The sequence below is a fragment of the Passer domesticus genome, chromosome Z, assembly GCF_036417665.1.
Source record: "Passer domesticus isolate bPasDom1 chromosome Z, bPasDom1.hap1, whole genome shotgun sequence".
NCBI lineage: Eukaryota > Metazoa > Chordata > Aves > Passeriformes > Passeridae > Passer > Passer domesticus.
The window spans coordinates 34142619-34156497 of NC_087512.1; the positions used below are offsets into that span (position 1 = coordinate 34142619).

At 36.1% G+C, this 13879-nt stretch overlaps 1 protein-coding gene across 1 annotated transcript in view; it reads left to right on the forward strand.

The window, feature by feature from the left end:
* The window catches only part of SH3GL2 (SH3 domain containing GRB2 like 2, endophilin A1), an 87164-nt gene extending 73490 nt beyond the window's left edge, over positions 1-13674 (forward strand). The window contains exons 4-9 of the mRNA XM_064402845.1: positions 1395-1538; positions 3416-3549; positions 4610-4768; positions 6191-6294; positions 9615-9745; positions 12185-13674. Of these exons, the coding sequence (XP_064258915.1) occupies positions 1395-1538; positions 3416-3549; positions 4610-4768; positions 6191-6294; positions 9615-9745; positions 12185-12384 (872 nt within the window). The 3' untranslated portion in view covers positions 12385-13674. The remainder of the gene's footprint in view (positions 1-1394; positions 1539-3415; positions 3550-4609; positions 4769-6190; positions 6295-9614; positions 9746-12184) is intronic.
* The last annotated feature ends 205 nt before the right edge of the window (positions 13675-13879 follow it).

Genomic DNA, 13879 nt, shown 5'->3' on the forward strand with positions numbered 1-13879 from the left:
CAAGTCTGCTGACTGTAGTTTTGTAGGGGGTAGAAGCAGAAGGCATGAAGAAATTCAGTTATTGAAACATATAATCTGATGGCACTCCAGGATAGTGGGAAAACTAAAAAAAACATAATTACTAAATGCTAAAAATACGTTACCCTTTCACAGCTGGTTTTCAGGCAAAATAAGTACTGTGAGACTTGTCTGATTTTCCTGTGTGTGTTTCCATTACTGTATTTGTGTGAACAGATACAAAGGCTGAAAAGTAAAACATACTCCACAAGAAGATCTCTCTGTTGACATGTACTTTTAACAATAAATATATGAAAAACATTTGTTGACTCCAGTCTGCTAATATTTCATTTTGCTGAAGTAACTTGTGTGAGGCTGAGTTTTGACCAATGAAATCAGCACACAACAGTGTGAACTACTAATGTTTTGTTGACAGGAAAACTAATTTTAAGAGCACCTTACAAAATCAAGCTTTTGCAAGGGGAAAAGTAGAATTCATAGCTGCCCTCCAGTAGCACACACAGTAATGTAGATGAGAAACATGCTCTGAGTCTGCATTGCTGGCAGTAGGATTTAGCTGGAAAAATTTGAAGTCAAGTGGCATTAACCAATTCACTCTCTACAGGCCATCCACATGCTGTAGTTGCAAAAATTCACTAAGGCACAGCAGCAAACAAATTAGTTCTTTTATATTTGCTGTCTTTGTTTCCATCGATTGCAATATTTGTGTTGTGTATTTTCATATTTGTTCTTCATGTGTGTGTCTGAAACAAAATGCAAGCTGAAGTACAGTTGAAAACCTTATTGAAGTAGGAGTTTCCCTAAATCCTCATAAAAAACAAAAAGTGTTGCAAAAGCTGTTGCACGTCATGTTTAGGGACATAGGCTTTCCTTAATGTTCTACAACTGAAAAACTTTCAAACATTTAAAAAATGGAGCGTACCACAGTTTAATCTTCAGTATACCTAGTCTGGACTTTTCCTTGAGGGTAAGGCTGGTTCAGTCTGGTATCCATCTGGTATCTAGGCATTTTAAGATTAAGATGAATTTGGAGATATCTTAAAGATTTTCTTCTCTGTCACATGTCAAACATGCTGTCTTGGGTATGTTCCTGGGCTTACTTCTGTCCAAGTCATTTCAAGGGAAGCTTTGTCTTAGAAGTTGAGGACAGAGACTCCTCTCTCATCTGCCAGCAAAATAAAAACAGTATTGACCAACAATATTTCATTCCTTTGCTCCAAAAAGAATTTATGAAAAACAGGGCTTAGTCCTAAACTTACATACTGTCTTTAAAATATGTTTTAAGTTGCTCAGATAAATTTAAACTCAAGAATGAATTTATGCCTGTGTAAGCAAATTATTGCGTGCTTGTAACCTTTGTCACTTGCCTTCTTCAGCTTCCAGAGCTAAACTCAGCATGATCAACACTATGTCAAAAATACGAGGCCAGGAGAAGGGACCAGGCTATCCTCAGGCAGAAGCCTTGCTGGCAGATGCAATGCTGAAATTTGGGCGAGAGCTTGGTGAAGATTGCAACTTTGGTAACTTGTTTAATTCCCTTTCCATTATAATGCAATAAAAACAGCAGGAAAAATTCATAGGGCTTTCATTATTAAAGGGCTGCACTCTTATGGAGGAAAAACATCTGCAAGAAGCATTAGAGTTCTGTTTCTCACAAGAAGCTTTGGAATTCTGCTTCATCCAACTTTTCATTTACGGTTGGTCTAGGCCTGTTTAGAGTATCTTTTGAAGATTTTGACTAGAGAAACTTCTCATATAAATGGAAGTCAAATTGTTTCTATTTTGACCCATAGGCGTTAGCTCTGTCAGAAATTGTGATACTTACTGTGGCTGTGTTGGATTGAAATATGTACATGTAGAGAAATTGTATTATTGTGTATGCATATATAGAACAAAGCGCTTTTGTCCTCAGAATCCGTAAACCATCTGTTACTGTCGTCATTGCAGGCAAGGAATAAAAACTTACAGATTTTTAACAGGCTTTGGCCTTTTTTTCTGACCAAATTCCACATTTTAAGACACTAATGAACACTCCTGTCTTATCTTTTAACTCCAAATGAGTTTACAGCTATCTGAGTTACAGATGTTAAATTGACTCTTAAAACTATGTTCAGCAGTAGAGTTCTGATTATAAAAAGATGACCTTCACAGCAGCATGCTTTGTCTTTCTGTCTTGTTTGTGTGGACTTCTTTGTGGCCATTTTTACATGGAAACACAGAGGAGCCTCAAATGGGACTGTGGAAATCCTGTTCTCTATTTGAACCATCATAAAATTGTTTTTCTGACATAAAGACATATGGAGTGGGAAAAGTACTTTCTTGTTTTATGTAATTCAGTAGTAAATTTGACAGATGTGGTTTGATTTGTGCTAAATACTATTGATTTTTTTTTTAATTGCTTGCCTCTCATTTATTAAATTTCAAAGAAATTTTTAAAAGGAAAATGAAGAACTAATATAATCTAGTTTCTGCAACTTGCTTTATATTCTGTGATAACTTCACTACAATGCAGCAGAATAGATACAACAATTATTTTCACATTCTTAACTAATAGCAGCTATTATGGCTATTTGTCATTCTTTGTCCAAATCTGGAAGTCTCATTTTGCAGTGCATTGCTGGCATCTGCTGCTTGGGAGACAAAGCTTCTGATTTCTCACACATTTTGGTTTTCAGACCCTTTGTATTTTTAAAAGTGGTTTTGCTTTCTTTATCCCTAGCCTATACCTCAAACCAGGAGGTATGTTTGAGCTTCTTGCTTTTCTTTTTATGGAGCAGAAGTAAAACATTTTTGTGGTAATTTTTGTGGTAATTTTTGTGGCCCTTAAGTTAATCTTGGAGGAAATTTCAAAAGGCGGTTGGGGTTATTGAAGTTCATGAGCTTCATAAAGCTACACTTGAGTAGTCTGTGTAGTAGACCTCTTAAGTGTAGTAGTACTATGAAGTCTCACTAAAAACACCTTTCATTTAAAAAAAATCTCTGAAATTGTTAAGAATTTTTACATTTGGTACTGTCACCAGTCTTACTGGTAGAAATGGGGAGACCTAGACTTGAATTGAACTATTTTTTAATGCAATATGGTGATGATACCCCCAAGTAAATTCTGTTCTAGCATATTTATTTCAACAGAGTGAGGAATGAACGGACAACAAGGGGTATGGAGGAGCCTGTCTTGACACATCATAGAACCACAAATTCAGTTGTATTACAAGGCATGAACTCTGCTGAATGCAGGACTGTAAAATCTATGTTGCTCTTTCACATAGTGCATTATCCTCTGTTTCTTTCCTAAATTTGTTACCTAAAATGAAATACTAATGCCATGATGTTTCCATGACTCAGTTTCATTCTATGGTGATTCAAAATGAACTTATTTTAACTGAATCTTTTCTTTCAGGACCAGCACTTGTTGATGTGGGAGAAGCTATGAAGGAGCTTTCTGAAGTCAAGGACTCTTTAGACATGGAGGTGAAGCAAAACTTCATTGACCCACTTCAGAATCTCCATGACAAAGACCTGAGAGAAATACAGGTATTGCCCTCAATGCAGCATTTTAATAATGCCAAATATGTGGACTGTCTATATGTTTAGAATTTTTATTAGATGTGTAATGAAATGGGGCATTCAGGTTTGAAAATGGCCTGATTTTTGTCTCTTTTGGCTTGAATTTTGCTTTCAATTCTGTATCTCTTGATGAGGAAAGATAAAAATTTGAACATTTTTTGATGGCAAAATTTTCAGTCTTGTGTAGGCAGGAGCACAGTACTCTAATCTTGCCATTTGAAAGCTCATTTCACAAAATAGATGTACTGATGTTTACGTTCCATTTCCTAGTGCATGGCAAATGCTTATCTGCATAAGTAGCTGCTCTTCTCAGCTCAGCAAGATTTTCATACTGTTAAATGTATGTGGATAAAAGATATCTTGGACTGTTTGATATAATTTAGAAAATGTGTAGTTATAAATATTGTATTGCATGATAAATTGATTCTTCTGAGAGAAAGTAAACACCTCAAGTAATCATGTTCGTGCTGGTAGCATTAACTTCTGGCCAGCTGAACATGGCAGCTGCTAAACAGATGAACATGAATGTTATCTCACGTAACAGTCTAGGAAATCTTCAGTATAAGATAGCATTAAGATAATTTAGTGGTCTGGTAGAAATGATAAAAATAAGTCCTGTGTTGCTTTGTTTATGAATGCTGTTACACAGACAATAATGAAATAAGTTGTGCTTTGAAAGTATTTTCTCCTGAACATCTAGGGAAAAAATATAGTTCAGGTAATTCTCATCAGAGTTAAAAACCAAGAAACCTCTGTATCTTTTATAGAGATGGCAATTGAAGTTGTCCATTCTGCATGGCCTTTTATTAGTCTTGGTCTGTCATTTAGATCATTGCTTCTTAAATGATACGTAAACTCAAGTATTTCAGTGTTTCATATTTCTCTCCTCTGGGAAAGGGCTAGTAGGCAACAAACAGCATATGTTTCCAAGTGTGCATGGACTACCTGCCTGCTTACAATGCAATATCAGGAAAGTTGGGGAAGTTCCTTTATTGTCTGCTTGCATTTGTGTTTTTTGGTTTTTTAGCATCACCTGAAGAAAATGGAGGGTCGACGCCTGGATTTTGATTACAAGAAAAAAAGACAGGGCAAGCTCCCTGATGAAGAACTTCGTCAAGCTCTGGAGAAATTTGATGAGTCAAAAGAAATTGCTGAGTCAAGCATGTTTAACCTTCTGGAGATGGATGTGAGATAACCCTTGTTAATCTTTGACCAGAGTCTTAGAAAGATAGTGGAGGCACTTTCCTCCTTGTTGGACACAGTGAAAGGCTCAGAACTTATAGTAATGTACAACATATTCTTGTAGGAACCATTTTTTAGGTATTTTATAGGTAAGTGAGCTAGAGAATGTGAGTCCTCTGTAGCATCGTGTGCTTCCTAAATGCAAAGCATTACTTACAAAACTGAACTATCTTTCTTCTTAGAATTATATAACTATTTATGTTTACAAAAGCCTTGGCCCAAACCCTATAACCACAAGTAGTTATAGGGTTTGGGCCAAGGCTTTTGCTCAAGTGTGTGGGCTGCTGAGAGGACTGTAAAGATCAAAAATTATAAACTCCTAACCTTATGGTCCCTGTTGTAACTAGATGTAATAGTGAACAGAAAACCCAAAGTTACTGTGACTTCATACCTGATTCTGCAGAATATGTTTTACTTATATATTGGTTCAGATTCAGCATTTTCTAGGTTTATCTAATGTTCTATTTATAATTAATGTTGAAATTGTTAAATTAAGTAAGAAAAACGTCTCTATAAGACATCAGCTGTCTTATAGAATATGTTATCAAAGCAAATTAATTTTAAGTATTTCTGTTGATGTGAATTATTTTATTTATTTTAAGCACGCACTTATTCTAATTCCTCATTTTGTTACCAGATTGCTGTAGATGAGCTATAACAAACCTGAAAATATTTCCATATAGAACTTAGTATTTGCATAGGAATTAAATATAGCTGCACTGAAATGAAGGAAATATAACAAGTTTGTAGTTTTAATCTTTGTAGTAACATCCATACCCATGTGTGCAAATAGTGCTGACAAACATTACACCATTGTGGTGTTGTGCACTATGAAAGCCACTTGCAATTGCACTGCCCACCAAGTGGGGATCTGGGTGTTTTTTCCGTTATGAAGTGGAATGCTCTCTCCCCTCAGCACAATTATTCTGCATCCCAAAGTCTGTAGTAACTTTCTGTTTGGTCTGCTTCACAGGTCAGAATACAGTAGAAGCATGACCATGGTCATGTAGTTATGTGCCCTTCAAAGGCAGGGAGGGAGAAGGTGTATTATACTCTCATTACAGTCTCATTTGTACTTTCACAGTGTTTGCTGAATGTGGTAGGTCTATAGGCTGCTGTTCATGCGAATCAGCCATGGAGAGATGATCAGCAGAGAAGAGTTGCAGTTACCATTCCAGATCAGCTTATAATCAGATGTGGAAATGCGTAAAGACTAATATGCAAATTTTAATGCTAACTGCAAAGATAAATCAAGGTTTTAGAGAGATAAGTTAAATTACCTCTGTGATGGATAGTGTTCTTCATTCTCTGTTGCCTGAGCTTTTAGTATTCACCTAAGATCTGATGTTTTAATGTCAATCCTCAGATTGAGCAAGTGAGCCAGCTTTCTGCTCTTGTGCAAGCCCAGCTGGAGTACCACAAGCAGGCCACACAGATCCTACAGCGAGTTACTTCTAAACTGGAAGACAGGTAATGTACCTTTTGCAAGTTTCTTGAATAGTTTGTTAGTTTTACAGAGGTGGAAAACCTATGAGTAGAATGCAATGCTGTTATCTTTCTCGACTTGGTACCTGTACTTTTATGAAATCAAGGACCATTTCATTAGATGATTGCAAGCTGAGATTTAAATGTTTTGGAGATGCATCTACTTCTAAGTATGGGTTCAGGAAAGCAGCTCAGCTCAGTAAAGCTATCAAATGTGAGTTAACTGAAAGTGTTTATAAATATTGAACTCAGTGACACTCACAACTTTGAATACCTTACTGTTTGCGCGTGTGTTCACAAAGCGTGCTCATTCTGAAGGAAGATGTTAAAAATTGATTTTGCAAAAGAGTATCTTGTTGCATTCTTACCTACCTGAAGATCTTCCTTAGCCAGTAGTGAGACCTTCATTATTAACAACTGCATTAAATATTCCTCCTATTATCAGATAAAACTTGATACACTACTTGAGCTATCTCTTCCATCCCCTTTTGTACAACTGCATATGCTATCAGAATTCCTACAACATCTTTTTTTAAAAGAGTTTCATAGTTTTTACTTTAGAATTTTTGTTTCCATCTAAACAAATTGATCAGCTTCTCACACACGTCCTTCTTCAAAGAAATTTAACATTCAGGGAAGGTTTCTCTACTAATATGGTTCTGGCAGACTCTTAGAAAAAGCTGGATATAATTCCCAAGAGGAGATAATGTTCACATACTGTGCAAAGGCAGCTGTTTTGTGATATCATTAGTGTAGATCAAGTTGCTAATACTGCCAGATTTGTCAGTGTTAATTTTCTCAGAGCATGCATCCTGAAAACCTCCTTCACTTTTGAGTCTTAAAAGTGTTTGTGACTAGCAGCAGGACTTGTTATGGTGGGTAGGCTGTTGTGCTGACCCTTCCTTGATACAGTTTGCAGTACTGTCTGAACAGCTAACAGAACAATTTTTAGCACTTGCAAAAGAGTACTGCAATTCACTTTCTTTACAGAAGCATTCCTCAGGAACAGGTGTTTTATCTTGTAGTCCATAAATTATGCCATTAAGTGCACATACATCTCTACAATAGATTTCTCTTCCTGTATCAGTTCAGATGATCCTTTGCCATTTTTAAATTTCTGCTAATGGTCAGTATTTTTACTTCAAGTTTCAGCTATGAATGATTTTAGCTTTGCAAGGGACTTGCATCAGAATTCTATGATAATTCAGTTGAACTAAATCTTTTGCATCCCTAATTGAGGCTGCTGGCTAAATCATACTTCATCCACACCGTTGGACACAGATGTGTTCATGCCAGAGATGAGTCAGGGATATAGAGTAGTTACTATCCAAACTACTAGTCTTTCCCTGCTGTTGATAGGCAGGTAGCAAGTAATGCATAACCCCTGGGGTTTGGTTTGGTTTTTTTTTGACCATATAGACCAGAAAATAAATCAGGATTTACTTTTAAGCTGAGCAAATTTGTTACTGTTCACTGTCGGTGATGTCTACAGCACATACTGCCCATTTTCTAGGTACTCTTTAAAAGAGTGAATGGAACCTGTTTCTGCTGGCTTCTGGCATGGACAATGTCCAATAACTACCAAGACTGTCCTGTGTAAAATATTCACAAAAGAATCTTCAAAAAGTATGAGATAGACTGCAAAAACAAATAAAAATTTAAAAGTGCACTTGTCCTCTATTTTTTCTTGTCTGTTTAGATTAGACTTCAAGATTTTCTTCAGGAAGTTCAAGTGAAAGAATTTCTTTTTTTTTTTTTTTTTGTACACATTAGTGGAAGGCATAAATGTCCTTAAAATGCCATGGTTTCAGGAACTAGGAAATGTTAGGAGTTTGGCTAACATTGGGAAATTTTCGGTAAAATTAATAAAAACTGGAAGGTCAGCAAAGACTATTTTGAACTCCCCTTTTCACCAAGTGAAATGAGGATGCAGTTTTCCTAACACAGTATCATGACAAAGTAGCTGGGAAACAGGAGTGGTCTCCTTGGAGGTATTTATTTTCTTAAGAATCATGGCTCATGCTGAGCTTTTGGGTAATTTTTAACAAGTCAGTAGAACTATCACCTTATAGTTTATAATCTGAAAAAAATGGTGTTTTATGAAAGCATTAAGTATTACAGAACTAGTTTTTCTTAAAAAATTTACTGTCTTGAATTTTGCTAATGAGTGAAACAAAACAAAGGCTTTTTATTTATTTTGACCACTTCAATTATTTAAATGGTTTGGTTTTTTGGGGTTGTTGTTGTTGTTTTCTGATGGGTTTGGTATTTTAATGTGAAAGAAAAGCACTCTCTAGTAACTGACTCATATTGGTATTTTAGATGGTGAGGAAAACCTTGTTATAAGGATCAAAAGTCAGTGTAAGTTAGATGTAGATCTTTACAATAGATAAAACAAAATGTGCTACCAGCAGCAAGTCTAGGGCAGATATAGAAAAGGTTAGAAAAATCAACTTGTCTTGTAAGTACATATGAAGTGTTCTTTCATATGTGGAATTAGAAATACAAGTGGTAGTTCTGCATAAGTTGCTCTGATTCTGTTTATCCCTTATTTGGATTTTACCCTGGAATTTGTAAATAGAGCCTTCTCTAGAAACTCTAGATTTCTCAATTAGAAGAAATAGTTGAAATTAATGATAAATAAATGGTTATTTTGAGAGTAGGGAAGAATGGACTTTTGTCCTTCTCTAGAAACTCTAGATTTCTCAATTAGAAGAAATAATTGAAATTAATGATAAATAAATGGTTATTTTGAGAGTAGGGAAGAATGGACTTTTGTCCCTTTGTGAAACAAGTATTCCAGATTGCAAATTAACCAAGTCTGCAGCTGAAGTCAGTACATTCCCACAGAGTCTTCTTACAAAATTACAAGAGTTGGCATCAATTAACTGAATAAATAATGCTTGCAAGGATTTAGGAGCAAAAAGTCATACTAAAAATGGGGACAGGAGCAAAAAGTCATACTAAAAATGGGGACAGGGATGTTTCTCTAGCCCTTCTCTAAGCACTGATAGTCATATAAAAAGTTTTTTTTATTATGAGCTCTTTGTTTTTGTTAGACGAGAGGAAGATCTACAAATTGCTAGGTTTTCTAAAAGGAATGAAGAATTAACCACTTACAGCACAGTCACATCAGCTGGTTTTGATAATTTAAACTACCGTTGTAAACAAAAAAAACTACTCCAAATTACTCAACTTGTTTACTACGAATTATTAGTGGATGAGAATTTCAGCCTTGGAAATAAATGTATTTGGTGCTTCTTGTCTGCAAACAAGATATTGACTCTGCCGTGATGTTTTGGCAGAATAAAAGAGGCATCATCTCAGCCCAGGCGAGAGTACCAGCCCAAACCCCGTATGAGCCTGGATTTTTCAACTGGTGACAATACACAGCACAATGGAGGAATATCCCATGCCACCACACCCAAACCATCAGGTAATGTCAGAGTTTTGTGTCCATGCAGAAGCTGCATGCTGTCTTCTGGAAATTAGTCTTTCCATGAGGGAAAAAGAGAATAGGGATGGTATATAAAAGAGAGATGTTTGAACTGTTGTTCCTTTGGAAAGTGTTTACATCCTCAGGCAGGAGAACAGAGATGGATTATCTACTGCTTTAAATGTGTCTTTTGGTCAAAAATTTATTTTGTCTTAGAAGACTACCCTGAAATACAGATCTTTACAAAATAGTCATTTAGAAAACCAAAATAACAATTGAAAGTTTTCCACAAAAATCCAGAAACCTAAGGCCAGCAAGACCTCCATAACCATATCCTGCTTTTTAAAATAAGGTATTACAACACAATGAACCTGAAAGTAAAAATAACTGAAAAGAAAAACTAAGCTATATAAACTGATTTCTTTGTTTAAGTAGGAGCAGCACAAGCAAGATTAACCATTAGTACAAGTGTACATAATTACTATCTCAAAGAATGGTTTATTTAATATCAGCATATACCATGGAGGCCTTACTATTTGTTTCTTACACAATAATGACCTGTTATCCCATGGTACAGTGAGGGCTGGCCTCTGTCCAGACCCTGATTTTAGTTATTCCAGTTTACCTCCGTGACAATTGCTATCATGTTCCACCTTGCAAGAGTAGGTTTTTTTCACTAGATCTTTAGTCAGGATTTCCTTTCTTTCCATCACATCCTGATGTGAATGTTTGATTTTTCTCCCACATATAGATAGGAAGAGTATCTCCATTTGGCTCTGAAAACTTGAAATTATCTTACAGAACCTAGCAAACTCCTAACAATCTCCTGGCTATGCTAATAAGGAGAAGGATATAATGGAGATTCCCTGTGCATGAGTGTGGCTTGAGTCTTGCATGCTAGAGCTCTCTTCATTCCACCAGTAATTTTCTTCTTTACTCCTTTTTCCTAGTGTCATGAACAGTTGTCTGTGCTAAGCCAGAGCAGACTGACGTTTATGTATCTCTCCAGCATTTATATTTCCCTCTTCAGAGAGCTGTATTTAACATTTTTTTCAGTAGGGCTTTTATTTTGAAGTGTATATTGGTTTCAGAGGTACGCCTTCTTTGAAAATCCTTGAATATATGTTTGGAGCGATTAATTCAAAGAGTTTATTTGCTAATTCTTCTAAATTTCAGCTGGTAGCAATGAGGATACCAAACATGTTGTAAGGCTTGTTGATGTCGGCACAGTAGTCTTCGTGACAAAGAAACCAAAATAGACTCTGAGCATTATGTAAAGAAAAGAAAATAAGGTTTCACTGTAATATTTTAAAAATTAATCTGGTATTTGAAAAACTTGCTCTATTGAGATCTATAGAAATGGAAAAATTTTCTTCTAAAATAACTCAAGCATGGGCCTTCTAACCAGCGTGAGTGTTCAAAACGAAGATGCAGAATGTTTGAATCTGAAACTTACTCATCTCAAAGCCAGTATTCATGAAAAAGTAAAATATATATTTTTAGAACTATCATTATGGTGAAGTGGCATGTGTTAGTTCATTCAGACCACTGAAAGTGTGTGAACTTTTACTATGGAAATTCAGGGAGGGATATGATTTCTTACAATTTAGTGCTGCTCAATCCTAAATATTTTGACCAGTAACAATTTTGGTTTTGGTAGGCTTGAAGCTATAGAGACTTCAGGGGGAGGGAAGAGGGAGTATATTTGTTGATTTCATATAACATATGAAAATCCAGTCAAACTAATTACTTAAATAATAACCATTAGCTATCTTAAAGAGTTTATGGTCAGATGTTCCTCACCTAGCATATTGGAAAGCTCTCAATTTTAGACTTTCTGTGGATCTATCCTGATGGTCCTGCAATAAAGTGTTTTGTGGGAATGGGGAATAAAAGTCTTTGGAAGTGTGATACTAAAATTAAGAGGATTAGGAGCATATACAGTGGTATAGCTGTAGCAGTGAAATTTCCAAATAAAGGGCAAACACGCAGTTATATCTGCACTGTTGTTTTAAGCTACCACTTACACTGCTTACCTGAGGTAAACAGACAAAACATCTCTTCGCCAGTAAAGCTGGAAATATGTTAGGGGTTTTGCTTAATTTTTTTTTTTTTTTTTTGTGTTTTATTAACAAATAAAAATTAGAGTCCAAATTTTATCATTGTTGTGGTTTCAGGTCTGGGCTTGACTATAGCTTGGTTCTTTTGGGATTCTCAGACTTCTACCAGCAGGCACTCAGAGTAACTGAAGACTGTCAGAAGCTAATAGTTGTCTTCTAACAAACTTTGGCAGTCTAAATATAGGTATTATCAAAGAACTGTCATCACAATATTAGTGAGAACAGAAACAGCAAAATCTGCCATAGGTACAGTAGTAAAATGGGTACTCTTAAGTGTTGAGATTTTTAAGCATGTTGTTTCTGTGTTTCTTCTCCTTAGGTGTTCACATGGATCAGCCATGCTGCCGAGCTCTGTATGACTTTGAACCAGAGAATGAAGGGGAGCTGGGATTTAAAGAGGGTGATATTATTACCCTCACTAACCAGATTGATGAAAACTGGTATGAGGGGATGCTTCATGGCCAGTCAGGTTTCTTCCCCATCAATTATGTCGATATTCTAGTTCCATTACCCAATTAGGAATGCTGATGCACCACCTCTGACACAGATAGCTGTGTCAGTACCACTGCTTTCAAAATGCTGCTTCTTACACCTTACAAGTGCAAACTGCAGTGGTTAGAGTTACCGATTCCTAATGAGCATCTTTGGTTTACGTGTTGTCATACTATGTGGTGGTGATGCGTTGTATCTTCTGAGCCAGCATAGCGTGGATTAGTTTATTGACTGTGCTGGCCTGGTAGTAACCAGAGCCATTAGTGAGGTGAAACAGGGAAGATGATGGCAAGCAAAGCAGGTAATTCATAGTGAAGTAGCAGAAAGTGAAGGTGGTGTTGGGAAGATAATGTCTATCACCACCGTATTACTTTTTCAGTCTTAGTTCTCTATAAAAAGAGGGAAAAGTTCTTGCCATTCCATCTTTCCCTTCCTAATGATACAGTTCATACAGGTCTAACATTGACTAACCAGAATTGTATCTTCCAACCAAACTGACTGGCTGGTCTCACAGAGAGAGCATAAGTGTAGATCCTCTGGTTTCTCAGAAAGTGAACCACTGTACCGTGTGTCCTGCTGCTCTCTGCTAAGTTTTATATTCTTAATTATTGTTAAAAGGCCTATTTCCCTCCAGAGGTAAACTGTAAGCTATCAAATGGGGATTCCTGTAGTAGAAATGTTGGACCACAAACCACCTGAATTTGCCCTTCAGGAACTTTTAGCATGCTCACCAAAATGCCAGTAAATGGGCAAGATGGGGAATAAAACTGGCATTTATTAATGTTTCTTGTCAAGTCTTGGCACAAAACCTTGCTGCTTAAGCACCAGATATCCTTTGTAAACTCATTCACCGAGGAATACAGTAACCAGCCAAACACAACCCTCATTTCATTTGTTTCTGTCTGCCATGTGTTCTTTGAACATCATTTGTGCATACTCTCTCCTCAATGAGGACAAAATAAAACATTTTATTTTTCTGTTGAGCAACTGAAGACATGGGCTGTATATATAAAAACATTTCCCATCTGTTTAGTTGGTTCTTCTGTATTCCTCCTTCCTGCACTTGGTGTGTACAGTGCTGTGCCTAGCTTCTTGGCATTCTTTTGGTAACAGTTGCAGAAGTTCTGTTAGTTTAGTTATCCAGAGTTCTATTTATCTAAATTGTACAGACTCTATCAGAGGTTTAATGTGCTGCTTCGAATGTGCCACTTCAGTACTGGATGATGTGAAATGAAGACAATTCCCTACTGCTTAATGTTTAAACTATATAATGGAAAGTATTGTTATTTCAAATAAATGCTGAGAGAATAACTAGAATGATGTTGTGGATTATTGCTTTGTTGATTTAAAATCTGCTTTGATAACTTCAGTTAACAAGAATTTTATTTTAGAAAGCATATATCTCATTTCCTGCAAATGTGAAAAATCTTTCCCTTTTTTGGCATTATCATTTTACTTCAGTCAAATAAATCTCGTACATGTAATGGCCTTTATAAGCAGGATGAATTTAACAATGACCACA